Here is a 12416-nt window from a genome sequence, read left to right on the forward strand (position 1 = left end):
AAGTATGTATGTATAAGAATGTTCTCTGAAACATTTTATAATCATTAAAAGTTGTAAACAACCTACAGTTAACATCTATTGATTTTTTTTCCTCTCGGGTTTTCCCTTTTTTCCCTCTGGGAAACAATGGACCCAAGGTCTCATCTCAGCTTAACTAATCCTGTATCACCTTAATTCTTCAGAAGGGTGGATGCATAATCTAACATGAACCAGTCAGGGTCTTTGTCCAGGAAAGAGTCATTTTCTTTTCAGGTAGTAAGATTGTTGGGGCTGTGACTCCAGGATTATTTTCACCTGGAACTGATAGAAAAGAATTACTTCCTGTTAGGTCAGAAAGTTGCTAGGATAGAATCTGGAACTTCCAATTTTGTCTCTCACACAGGAGGTGAAGCTAGTCTATGAATGAAGCTGTTTATGCTAAAATAAAGAGATGAGACACAGAGAGATGGCAATTTCTGGTGCGCTAAGGTCTCTGGTTGCAGGCACCCTCTGAGGCTAACATCAGCCTGCTCTTCTGCAAATAATGACTAAAAAGGACAATGAACTCCCTCTTTAGCTAAGACTAGTGTGAGTTGGGATCCTTCCAATTTCAACAAAGAGAATCCTAATGAACAAGCTGAATATAGATCAGTAGAGCCTGGATAACTTATGGCACAATAATAAAATACTATGTAGCTTTTGAGAAGAACAATCTATATTGTCATTAAAAAAAAAAAAACAATATAAAGAGAAGAGCCATTTTATGGGACGGGGTGTATACATCTGTGTCTCTGTGTGTCTGTATGATTCGATATATACATATATACTTAGGGAGAACAAAAAGGAGACTATGTTCCAAAAAGTTAATGGTGGTTACCTCTGGAGGCTATATGGGCATAACTTTCACTTTTTAAATACACTTATGTATTTCTTAATTTTCCAAAGAGTATATACTACTTTTATAAAAATTTTAAGCCAAAAACAACTGTAGCCCATTTATGTTATAGAATTTCCCACTTTACTGCCTTTACTCCACATAAACAACAGGACTGGGGATTTAGAGACCCAGGCTTCTATTCCAGACTTTCAATGTGTTCTATAATGTTGGGCAAGTTGATTTGCCTCTGTGGGCCTCAGTATCTTCCTCTCTAAGAGAGGTCCTTGAAATAATGGCAGGTACTATTTCAGCAGTTTCTGTGTCCCAGCACTGTGGTAAGCAGTTTCCTCTCCACGGTTTCATGAGTTGAGCATTAATCCCGTTTTCCATATAAAAAACTGAAGTGTTGGAATCAGAATCCAAGCTCAGGTTTAGCTGACCCGAAAAGCCATATTCTTTCCACTACATGCTCTCTCAGCTACCTCTTGCCTCATGGCTCATGGTTTCCTGGTGCTAGAAAGTCCTTGCACCCAGGACTTGACTCAAAATCCTGTACCTAGAAACATCATTCTAAAGCAACCCCCCGTCGCTTTTATTATTGTTAACGTCTATTCTTTATATTGTATCAACCTCTAAAACAGGATGTTTCAATCTCACCACTACTGATATTTTGGACTGAAAAATTCTTCATTGTTGGGAGCTGCCCCGCCCCCTCCACCCCCCACCCTGGGTCACTGCAGGATGTTTGACAACATCCCTGGCGTCTACCCACTAGATGTCAGTAGTGTCCACCCTTCAAATAGTGACACCAAAAATGCCTCCAGACATATTGCCAGATGTCCCCTGGAGGCAAAATCACCCTGGAGTTGAGAACCACTGGTCTAAAAGGAGTAAAAAGCCAAATTCCTACATTAACCCTGATGGGCAACTATTGAAAGGAGACACTGACTCTAGTAAATATTTCTACCTGCATGATTCTTTGACTTATCAGCTCTGCCTAAAATCGGCTCCAAGTGTCTCACAGTTATTTGCTTTGTGCAGAACAATGTCCCAGGCACATATACATTAACTATGTAAGATTTGAGGTAAGGGGGGAGTAGAATAAAGCTCTCCCTCTCAACAATAACTCCACTTCTCCCTTACAAAATTCATCTTTGCCTGTGAGGAAGAGTCACCAGGAGGCTGCAGAGTAAGAATGGGTATTCAACAGAGAACAGCAGTACTTGAATACAATGCTGATTTTATTCCAGGGAAATAAAGCAATGCACAAGTCACCTGGGCAATAAGCTTAACTCAAGGGGCAAAAGCCAAGAAACAAGGATTTTTTTTGTGTTTGTTTTAATTATCAATTGCTCCACATAGCTCTTTTTCACACCTCCTCTCAGAAAATGTGGGCTAACAAATCCCATGCAAAGGAACATAGGAAAGAGAAAAAGGGGAAATGGAATTCATCTAGCATACTGTTGAAGGTGGTTTCTCCAAGTTCTCTTCTATAAACTGCTCCATCAACACGGTCCACTCCGGATTATTTTAATGTCATGACCATCTTCCCTGCAAATTGAACAACCATAAAGACACATTTACTACCTACCTACCACACTGAAACTGTCCCACTCTTTGAACCAAAAAGACCCATGTCATTATACATTAGATTCTAAGGTGATGCTTACTTAAATCATTTTTAAAGTTAAATCTAGTAAACAATAGGGTCCCAATTCTGCCATTTTTCCCTAACCCTAAGGCACAGGGCACTAACCTAAAAAAAATCACTATGAGAAGACCTAGGTAACTCACTGAAGACTGACATCAGAGAAAGGACCCCGAAATACAATGCAGCCTACCTTGTCATGGTGTGATACTTTGTATGTGATTCCTACTCAGAGTAGACAATAAGCTAAGTTACAGCAAGACAAGATGTGAGTCTCAGCGGCCAATGTGAGCGCCCATATTAGTTGTTTGTCAGAGTCTAGGACTTAGAGTCCGGTATAACCATTGCACCCAAATAAATGGACCCTCAAGTTAAGGAGCTTCAAATGTGTAGGAGACATTTGAAGGCCGACTGACCACCCAAGCTATAGGTGCAAAGATACTGTGTCAAGACAGATGCTGCTGGAGGCTCTGTCAGCACAGAAGGTGACCTGACCGAAATCCAGGCCAAAGTTTGTCTCAGGTCCAACGACTGGACAGGTGCCTCACTGCTCACCTTGTGACACCTCCTTCCTGGATCCTCTTCAGAGTGGTTCATTAATTCCCTCCGCTAATTTTCTTCTGTGACTAACTTGTGTGATAAAGTGCGCAATAAACTGAGTAATTCATGAATTTAATATTGGCACTACATGGTTATTTGAAATGTGTCTTAATCCTGTGATTCGCCCTGCTTCATACTTACAGGAGAAGTCACAGTCACCTGTGAGTTACACGAAAGGCATCATGTATAACACACTACTTAGCATTCTACTAGGTAGAATTATTACCTAGTAATAATTCAACCTAACTAGTTTTGCAGGTTGTACAGGTACCTGCACATGCCCTCTGAATTTAAAAGAATATTTAATATTTCATAGTTTAACTATTAATACACTCTTAATTTGGGGAAATTGCCCATCCATGAAAAGTAACATAACCTGATTATCAAGTGTATAATTGGTTAATCACAAATGTCACTCTCTGACTTTGACCTGGAAAATGAACTGAAGGATTGTCTTTTTAAATGTCAGTCTGAAAACACAACTACTATGTCACATTTGATTCTTACATCCAAGAAAAGAGTCACTACTTCCTAAGTAATCAAAAATCAAGAAAAGGACTAGTCTATACTGTAAAATTATGTTACCGGATTTTCATGCACAGAGTACACTCGTTAGGATAAGTGGACATGTCACTTCCACACACGGGGTTAAAGTCTCTGGGACATCCTGGTAATTTATATTGATTGCAGTTTGGCTAGGAAAGAAAAAGGAAGACAGAAATTACATAACTGAGACATTCTCATCACAAAATAGTTGGTGGGGGGGACAAAGTCCCAAGGCTCCTAAATTTCCTAGAAACACCCTACAAAAATATTTCTATTTTCCACACAAAAAAAGATTTTTCTAATGCAAAAGTCAGATGCAGCATTGAAGCAATGGTTCAATACCCACTATGTAAGAAAAGGACCTTAGCCAGGCTGATTTTTTTTTTAATTTTTTTTTTTTAACGTTTTATTTTTGAGACAGGGAGAGACAGAGCATGAACAGGGGAGGGTCAGAGAGAGGGAGACACAGAATCCGAAACAGGCTCCAGGCTCTGAGCTGTCAGCACAGAGTCCGACGCGGGGCTTGAACCCACGGACCGTGAGATCATGACCTGAGCCGAAGTCGGCTGCTCAACCGACTGAGCCACCCAGGCGCCCCCCCCCTTTTTTTTTTTTTTTTTTTTTTTGCCAGGCTGATTTTTAAATGAAAGTCCAGGGGCTCCTGGGTGACTCAGTCAGTTAAGCGCCCAACGTCGGTTCAGGTCATGATCTCACAGTCCATGGGTTCAAGCCCCACTTGGGGCTCTGTGCTGACAGCTCAGAGCCTGGAGCCTGCTTCGGATTCTGTGTCTCCCTCTCTCTCTGCTCCTCCTCTACTCACACTCTCTCTCTCTGTGTCTCTCTCAAAAATAAATAAACATTAAAAAAAATTTAAATGAAAGCCCAAGACAGGCCACCATACCCACTTTCCAACCCTCTAGCTTTATAATTTGTACTTCACTACTGTCTCCACAAGAATGTTGTTACATTCAACCTTAATCCTTTGGCATGATGTCAAGACAAATTCAGGAATCTAATCTTTCAGTCTGGATCTTTAAGGTACTGGCATTCAACCAAGTGCAACAAAGAAAACAGCACTGGCACTTAGGGGTGGTGATGGGTTGAATTGTGCCCACCCAAAAAGTTACGTTATTGGAAATAGAGTCTTTGTACAGGGAATCAATTTAAAATGAGGTCAGTAGATTGGGCCCTAATCCAATAGAACTGGTGTCCTTATAAAAAGGGGAAATTTGGACACAGAGTCATAAACAGAGGGAAGGTCACATAAAGACATAGAATTTACAAGACAGGGAACACCTGGGGCTACCAGCACCTAGGAGAAAGGCATGGAACAGATTCTTCCTCAGTCCTCAGGAGGAACCAATTCTACCAACACCCTGATTTAGGACTTCTAGCCTCCAGAACAGGGAGACATTCAATTTCTGTTGTTTAACCCCCTCAGTTTGTGGTACTTTATTATAGCAGCCCTAAGAAGCTGATACCAGGTCATGGAACTCAATCCTGTGATTTGATGGAATTGAGGCCAGGCAGGTAATACGTCTTGCTCACAGCTGCCAATCTCCAGCAGGGCCAGTACTAGACCTGGTCAGTGATCAGACTATGATGTGCAGAGTCTCACTTTAACAAAAGTCTAAATATATGGCCCACTGTATTTCTGTTCTATATGCATACATTTAAGGGCACCTGGGTGGCTCAGTTGGTTAACTGAGGGAGGCTTGTTTTGGCTCAGGCTATGATCTCGTGGTTTGTGAATTCAAGCCCCACAATGGGCTCCACACCAATATTATATATATAAATACTTGTTTTAGTAAATGGTGATCACTTTTCCTCGCTTCAGAGTAAAAGAAGCCGCCCTGTTTCAGCACTCTGAATAAATGCAGCACACATTTCTACTGATACTATCTGGATTTATAAAGACCTAAACAAGGCTGGCCATGAGCCAAACTCTGAAGTAAAAGAGGTTTTGTTGACCCTTTCCATCCTCTGTTCAGCTCTCATTGAGGAGCATGATATGCTGCCCAAGGCTCACTAAGGTGATGTCTTATAGGGCTGCTCTCACAAGCAGAGTAGATGCCCTCTTATCCAATGAGACTGGGAGAAATGGTAGTTGGTCATTTAATTGATAAAGTCAATTAAAGCAAGGAAGCAAGGAAACAAAATATATATCCCAAGCATTTTATCATAAAACATATAGGTGAAAAACAAAATTGTCAATCTTTTGATGTAGGACAATGACAGGGCATGTAGCCACCTGTAATGCTACTATAAGATAACTTTCCTTGTCACTAGGTATGACTGTATGATTAAGGTAAGGCCAATGGGATATACATGGAATTATTGTACAGCAACTTCTGGGAACCTCCTTTAAAAGAAAGCAGGTACTTGTCCTTTGTTTCCCCTCAATTTTTTTCTTAGTCCATTCCTCCATCCTCCTGCAGAGTGCATGGAGCTCTAATCTTTGTTTAGAGCTTTGTTAGACTGGGAAGATAGAGGCCACATTCTCAGACAGCAGCACTGTGTGCTCCTATTTTGAGTTTTTGTTACTTGCAGCTGAATCTAATCCTAACTGATACAAGAGATGAGAACTTTCCTGTGACTATTTCAACTACAGTTGATCTTTGAACAACATGAGTTTAAATATATTTTCTCTTCCTTATGATTTTCTTAATAACATTTTCTTTTCTCTAACTTACATGAATACAGGTAAGATAAGGATGTAACACATAACATACAAAATGTATATTAATCAACTCTTTATGTTATCAGGCTTCTGGCCAACAGTAGGCTATTAATTAAATTTGAGGATCAAAAGTTATGCTCAGATTTTTGACTGTGGGAGGGGGTCAGCATCCCTAACCCCCTGCATTATTCAAGGGTCAAGTGTAATTAAGAGTTTTGTGTGCTATCACTGCAAAAATGATACCCATAATAAGTCACATATTATTTCCTATTTTGGTTTATTTAAAACAGAATTTCTTGGGGCACCTGGGTGGCTCAGTTGGTTAAATGTCTAACTCTTGATTCAGCTCAGGTCACGATCTCACGATTTGTGAGGGTCTGCACTGGCAGCACAGAGCCTGCTTGGGATTCTCTCTCTTCCTTTCTCTCTGCCCCTCTTCTGATTATGCTCTCTCTCTCTGTCTCTCAAAATAAATAAATGAATTTTAAAAAATGTTGCTGCTCTTGTACTGTTGTTTCACACAATTCATATTTTGGACCAAATAATTCTTTGTGATGGGAGACGGTCCTATGCATTGTAGGATGCTCTCTATCCATTAGATGCCAGTATAAACTCCCTAGTCATGATGATCTAAAATAACACTCTAAATGTCTGCTGGAGAGCAAAATTGACCCTAATTAAAAACTAATATTTTAAAATACAGAATTTAAGGGGCGCCTGGGTGGCTCGGTCGGTTAAGCGTCCGACTTCGGCTCAGGTCATGATCTCGCGGTCTGTGAGTTCAAGCCCCGCGTCGGGCTCTGTGCTGACAGCTCAGAGCCTGGAGCCTGTTTCAGATTCTGTGTCTTCCTCTCTCTGTGACCCTCCCCCGTTCATGCTCTGTCTCTCTCTGTCTCAAAAATAAATAAACGTTAAAAAAAAAATTTTTTTTTTAAAAATACAGAATTTAAGGGGCACCTGGCTCAGTCGGTAGAACATGTGACTCTTGATCTTGGGATTGTAGGTTCAAGCCCCACACTGGGTGTAGAAATTACTTAAAAATAGGGGATGACTGGGTGGCTCGGTCAGTTAAGCATCTGACTTTGGCTCAGGTCATGATCTCAGTTTGTGAGTTCAAGCTCCAGGTGGGGCTCTGTGCTGCAAGCGTGGAGCCTGGAGCCTGCTTAGAGTTCTGTGACTCCCTGTCTCTGTCCCTCTTGAACTCATGCTTTCTGTCTGTCACGCGCTCTCTCTCTCTCTCTCTCTCTCTCTCTCTGAAAAGTAAATAAACATTTTAAAAAATTACTTAAAAATAAAATCTTAAAAAAAATACAGTCTTCTGGCATACAAAAGACAGTAGGCTATCTACAGCCAGTAAGTGATCAATACACTATGGAAATTGTTCAGAGAGAAGGGAGAGGATCACTTGTGACTTGCTTAAGTGGAAGGTGTTGAGTGAGTGTTTAGTGTTAACTAGCCCTGGTGGACCTACACAGGGTTGCCTGTGCATACAACCTCATAAGCTTGTTAAAAACTGATTTAGTGCCATTGGCAATGACATGTATGGAGCTAGAGAGTATTAAGCTAAGGGAAATAAGCTAGTCAGAGAAAGACAAATGCCATATAATTTTATTCATATGTGGAACTTACGAAACAAAACAAACAAGCAAAAGGGAAGAGAAAACAGAGAGTGAGGCAAACCAAGACACAGACTGTTAACTACAGAGAACAAACTGATGGTTTGGAACTGATGTTTCAGAGAGGAGGTGGGTGGGGAGATAGATAAAATAGGTGATAGGTATTAAGCAGTGCTATGATGAGCACCAGATGTTGTATGGAAGTGTTGAATCACTACATTGTACACCTGAACCTACCTTGTCTGTTAACAAACTGGAATTTAAATAAACACTTAAAAAACAAACAAACAAACAAACACTGATTTGGGGCCTCATTCCAGACCTACTCAATTAGAATTTCCAGGGTTAGAATCCATGTGTCTAGAGGCCCCTCAATTCGGATTCAGCTAGAACTGGGTTTAGAAATGGCTATTCCCAATCATCTTGACATCCAGTCCACTTAGACTATGTATGGAAGCTAAGGAGAATGCACCAAGACACACAGTTTGGCACACAATTTCAGGGATCCCCTGCTCTAGACCTTTTTTTCCTTCCTTTGTTTAACCAAAGTACATCTTGCCTATGCCCACTCTCTGATTAAATAGGTAAATAACTAACTAATCAAAATCAATCTATTTAGCCTAAAGATCTTAAGGTTTTTTTTTTAATATTCAACAGCAGTTTTCAAATGCTTTCATCTCAAAGGATGACTAGTAAATGAGTTTTGAGGAGCAGTAACAGGCTGGTAAGGAAGTTTTGGTGTTTTGTTTTGTTTTGTTTTGTTTAAGCAGAAGACTTTTGATGTCTCTCAGATCCCCAAGAGATCTACCCAGCTGGAAGGCAATGTTGATATTTCAGTCTGATTCCAGTCTAATTCTCATGATTTCAAAGCCAGCTTTGGCTAGCCACCATTTAACTTTATTAAATTCAGGTAACTCATTTCCTGGATTTTCTCTGAGCAGAGACATGAGGCTTTATGAACAAACACTTTCACTCTTATCAATGAGGTCAATCAATTTCATTAATAAATTATGTTCTCATTAACCCTTAGTTTTATACAGTTACCCAAATTTATGAAAAAGGAAAAGAAATTCAGAACAGGTTCACCATCTAGGGAGGCTCTAAATTACACCCCACAACATGCCAACTAGAGAAAACAGTTTACCCCTGGCAGACTGCTCCTCAGAGCTTTAGAAGACACTCTCATTCTGGAATAGTGTCACATGGCATTTTTATTTATTCTTTAGAATCAATTTAATTTTTATAGAAAGATGTCATATGCTTTTAAGTAATTCTCTGAGCTCTATACTCTGAATCTTTTCTTTTGAAAGATTCTTAAATACTTTACCAAATATAGTCCCTTATTTGTTTATTCAATAAATGAAGAAGATTTTAAGATAGATGTTAGAGAACTACAAAGACAAATTGAGTCCTACCTGTAAGAAGTTTGGTGTATCATTAGAAAATCAACAAATATACGTGGTGCTCTTAAAGGATGGACAGAATTTAGATTAGAGAGATTTGGAAGAATGTCCACCTCAAGGAAATAAAACAGACTAACCAAAGGCACAGTAGTGAGGGAAGTGTCTGATCTGAGAGCAAGGCAGTTTAATTTAAAGGAGCATCCAACACTCTTTCATAATAAAAACACTCAACAAACTAGGCAGAAAAGAGAGCTTCCTCCAACCTGATAAAGAATAGAAAAAATATATTTAATGGTAGAAGACTGAATGCTTTTCCTCCAAAATTAGGAATGACAAGGATGTCCATTTTCATTTGTTCTATTCAACATTGTACAGCATATCCTAGAAAAGACAATTAGGCAATAAAATAAATATAAAAGGCATCCAGATTGGAAAAGAAGAAATAAAACTATCTCTAATCAAAGATGCTATACTCTTTTTATAGAAAGGTCTGAGGAATCCACAAAGAAACTGTTAGAACTAAAAAACAAGTTCAGGGGCGCCTGGGTGGCTCAGTCGGTTGAGCGTCTGGCTTCGGCTCACGTCATGATCTCGCGGTCTGTGAGTTCGAGCCTCGCGTCGGGCTCTGTGCTGACGGCTCAGAGCCTGGAGCCTGCTTCGGATTCTGTGTCTCCCTCTCTCTCTGTCCCTCCCCCACTCATGTTCTGTCTCTGTCTCAGAAATAAATAAACATTAAAAAAAATTTTTTAAATAAATAAATAATTAATTAATTAAAATAAATAAAAAACAAGTTCAATATGATTGGAGGATACAAGATCAATATACAGAAACCAATTATACTTCTATACACTTGCAGTGAACAATCTGAAAATGAAATTGAGAAAAAAATTCCATTTATAACAGCATCAAAAAGAATAAAATATTTAGGAAAATATTTAGCAAAAGAAGCATAAGAATTGCACAGCAAAACTACAAAACATTGTTGAAATAAATTAAAGGACTAATAAGTGAAAAGGCATCCCATATTCATGGATCAAAAGATTTAATTTTCTTAAGATGGCAACATTCCCCAAACTGATCTACAGGTTCAGTGAAATCCCTATCAAAAATCTCAACTGTCTTTTTGCAGCAGAATTTGGCAAACTGATCTTAAAATGCATATGGAAATGCAAGTGACCCTGAATAGCCAAAACAATCTCAAAGAAGTTGGAGGATTCACACTTCCCCATTTTGAAACTTACTACAAAGCTACAGTAATTAAAACAGTGTGGCACTAACACCTGAAACTAATACAACACTGGATGTTAATTACACTACACTAGCATTAAAATAAAAACAAAACAAAACAAAGAAAAAACTGTGGCCCTAGCATAAGGATAGAAGAACATAAGCTATGGGAAAGCAGTGGAAGGTACAGGTAGAAAGATAGGCTGCAGTAAGGACACTCTGTGAACACTGGGAAGCTCCAGGTTTTGCAGAAAGTGGAGACACTAAAGAGTTAAGGAAAATTACTTAGGGGGTCACTATGCTTGGGGACTCTAAACTGGAACAGTCGCAACAGAATTGGGGAAGAAAGCAAAGATCTCTTGAGTGATTCATTCTTTTAATAATCCTGCACAAACAGACCGAGGTCCTGTAGCATTTGCTTCCTGAGAGAGAGTGCCCTTTAAAATTTTGCACCCTAGACACCCAATTAGCCTTACCCTAATGCCAAACTTGAGATGAAGGTGGGACTATTCCCATTTTCTGAAAGAAAATCAAATTCCCCAAAATTGAGTCTTCTGATTAAAATGTATTATTGGGCACCTGCTAAGTGCTGAAGATTGGACACCAAATAGCAAGACATCATCGTTGACCACAGTAGTATACAGTTTACTGAAGGGAGACAGGCAAACAGGCAATTTACAGTTCAATGCTATGATGGGTTAGTGAAGAGCACTGGATCTGGAGTAAGACTGCTTGGGTTGGAATCATAGTTCCACCCTGTGGCCCATGCCTGGCTAAGGGGATAATAATGATACCTACTTCATAATGCTATAAAAGATTAAATGAGTTATTATGTTTAAAGCATTTAGAACAGTATTTGGCAGGGGTGCCTGGCTGGCTCAGTTGGTAGAGCATGCACTCTTGATCTCTGAGTTGTGAGGTCAAGCCCCACACTGGGTGTAGAGGTTACTTAAAAAAAATCTCAGAATATGTCACCCCAAAACTATGACTCTTTGACATAATTATTTTGAGTTAAAGGCAGCTAAGAAGTAACAAACCCAAGAAAAGTGCTCTGTACCCTCACCCCTTTTCTGCCTAAAGGCAGGATATAAATTCTCCTTTACTGAAGACAACTCTAGACTCAGTCCAGAGATGGCACCAGAGGAACCTGCAAACAAACCTTACTCCATTAGTTTCCTCCCATACATTTACCTTCCCATAGTATGCCACCCTTGGAAGCCTAGAATCATTTTACTTTGTCCTGTCATGTCTCTGCATGTCTACTTATAAGTCTGACTTGTAGTAGGCTGGCTTCCTGGGCTGGTTATTCTAAATAATGAGTTGGTTTCCTGAGTAGGTTGCTTCAGGTTGTGGGTCAGAGTTCTATTTTAACAAATGGTCTGACATTGTCCATTTGTATATTTTCTTTATACAATTTATTGCTCTTGTTAAAGATGCTATATAAGTCAGAGTTCTAAACCACCTCTTTGAGTTACTCATCTCTGAATGCTCCCACATGTATGTGTGATGCACATGTTAATAAACTTTCTCTGTTTTTTTTTCTTGTTAAACTGTCTTTTGTTCAAGAGGCCCCAGCTGAGAACTTAGAAGGGAAGAGGAAAGCTTTTAATCTTCCCCTACACTGTCATGGTGATGATGATGATGATGCAGTATAGGTTGCATGAAACCAAAGAGAAAGTGCATTTACATATTCTTTGGAGTTAGAAAATGGGATGAGAAGGTTTCCTGGAAGAGGTCTACTCTGAGTTGAATACTCAAAGTTACTTAACCCCCTAAGGTAAATATCCCCATATGTAAAATAATATCTATCATACAAGGTCACTATGAGGATTGAGAGACT

The 12416-nt window shown here is 39.5% G+C and overlaps 1 protein-coding gene across 1 annotated transcript in view; it reads right to left on the reverse strand.

Annotated features, from left to right (window-relative positions):
• Positions 1 to 2079: 2079 nt before the first annotated feature.
• SPINK2 (serine peptidase inhibitor Kazal type 2) overlaps positions 2080 to 12416 on the reverse strand; it is a 92656-nt gene continuing 82319 nt past the window's right edge. The window contains exons 4-5 of the mRNA XM_049630015.1: positions 3690 to 3799; positions 2080 to 2407 (exon numbers count right to left, since the gene is read on the reverse strand). Coding sequence (XP_049485972.1) covers positions 2362 to 2407; positions 3690 to 3799 — 156 coding nt within the window. The 3' untranslated portion in view covers positions 2080 to 2361. The remainder of the gene's footprint in view (positions 2408 to 3689; positions 3800 to 12416) is intronic.

The sequence above is a fragment of the Panthera uncia genome, chromosome B1 (assembly GCF_023721935.1).
Source record: "Panthera uncia isolate 11264 chromosome B1, Puncia_PCG_1.0, whole genome shotgun sequence".
In the NCBI taxonomy this organism is placed as follows: domain Eukaryota; kingdom Metazoa; phylum Chordata; class Mammalia; order Carnivora; family Felidae; genus Panthera; species Panthera uncia.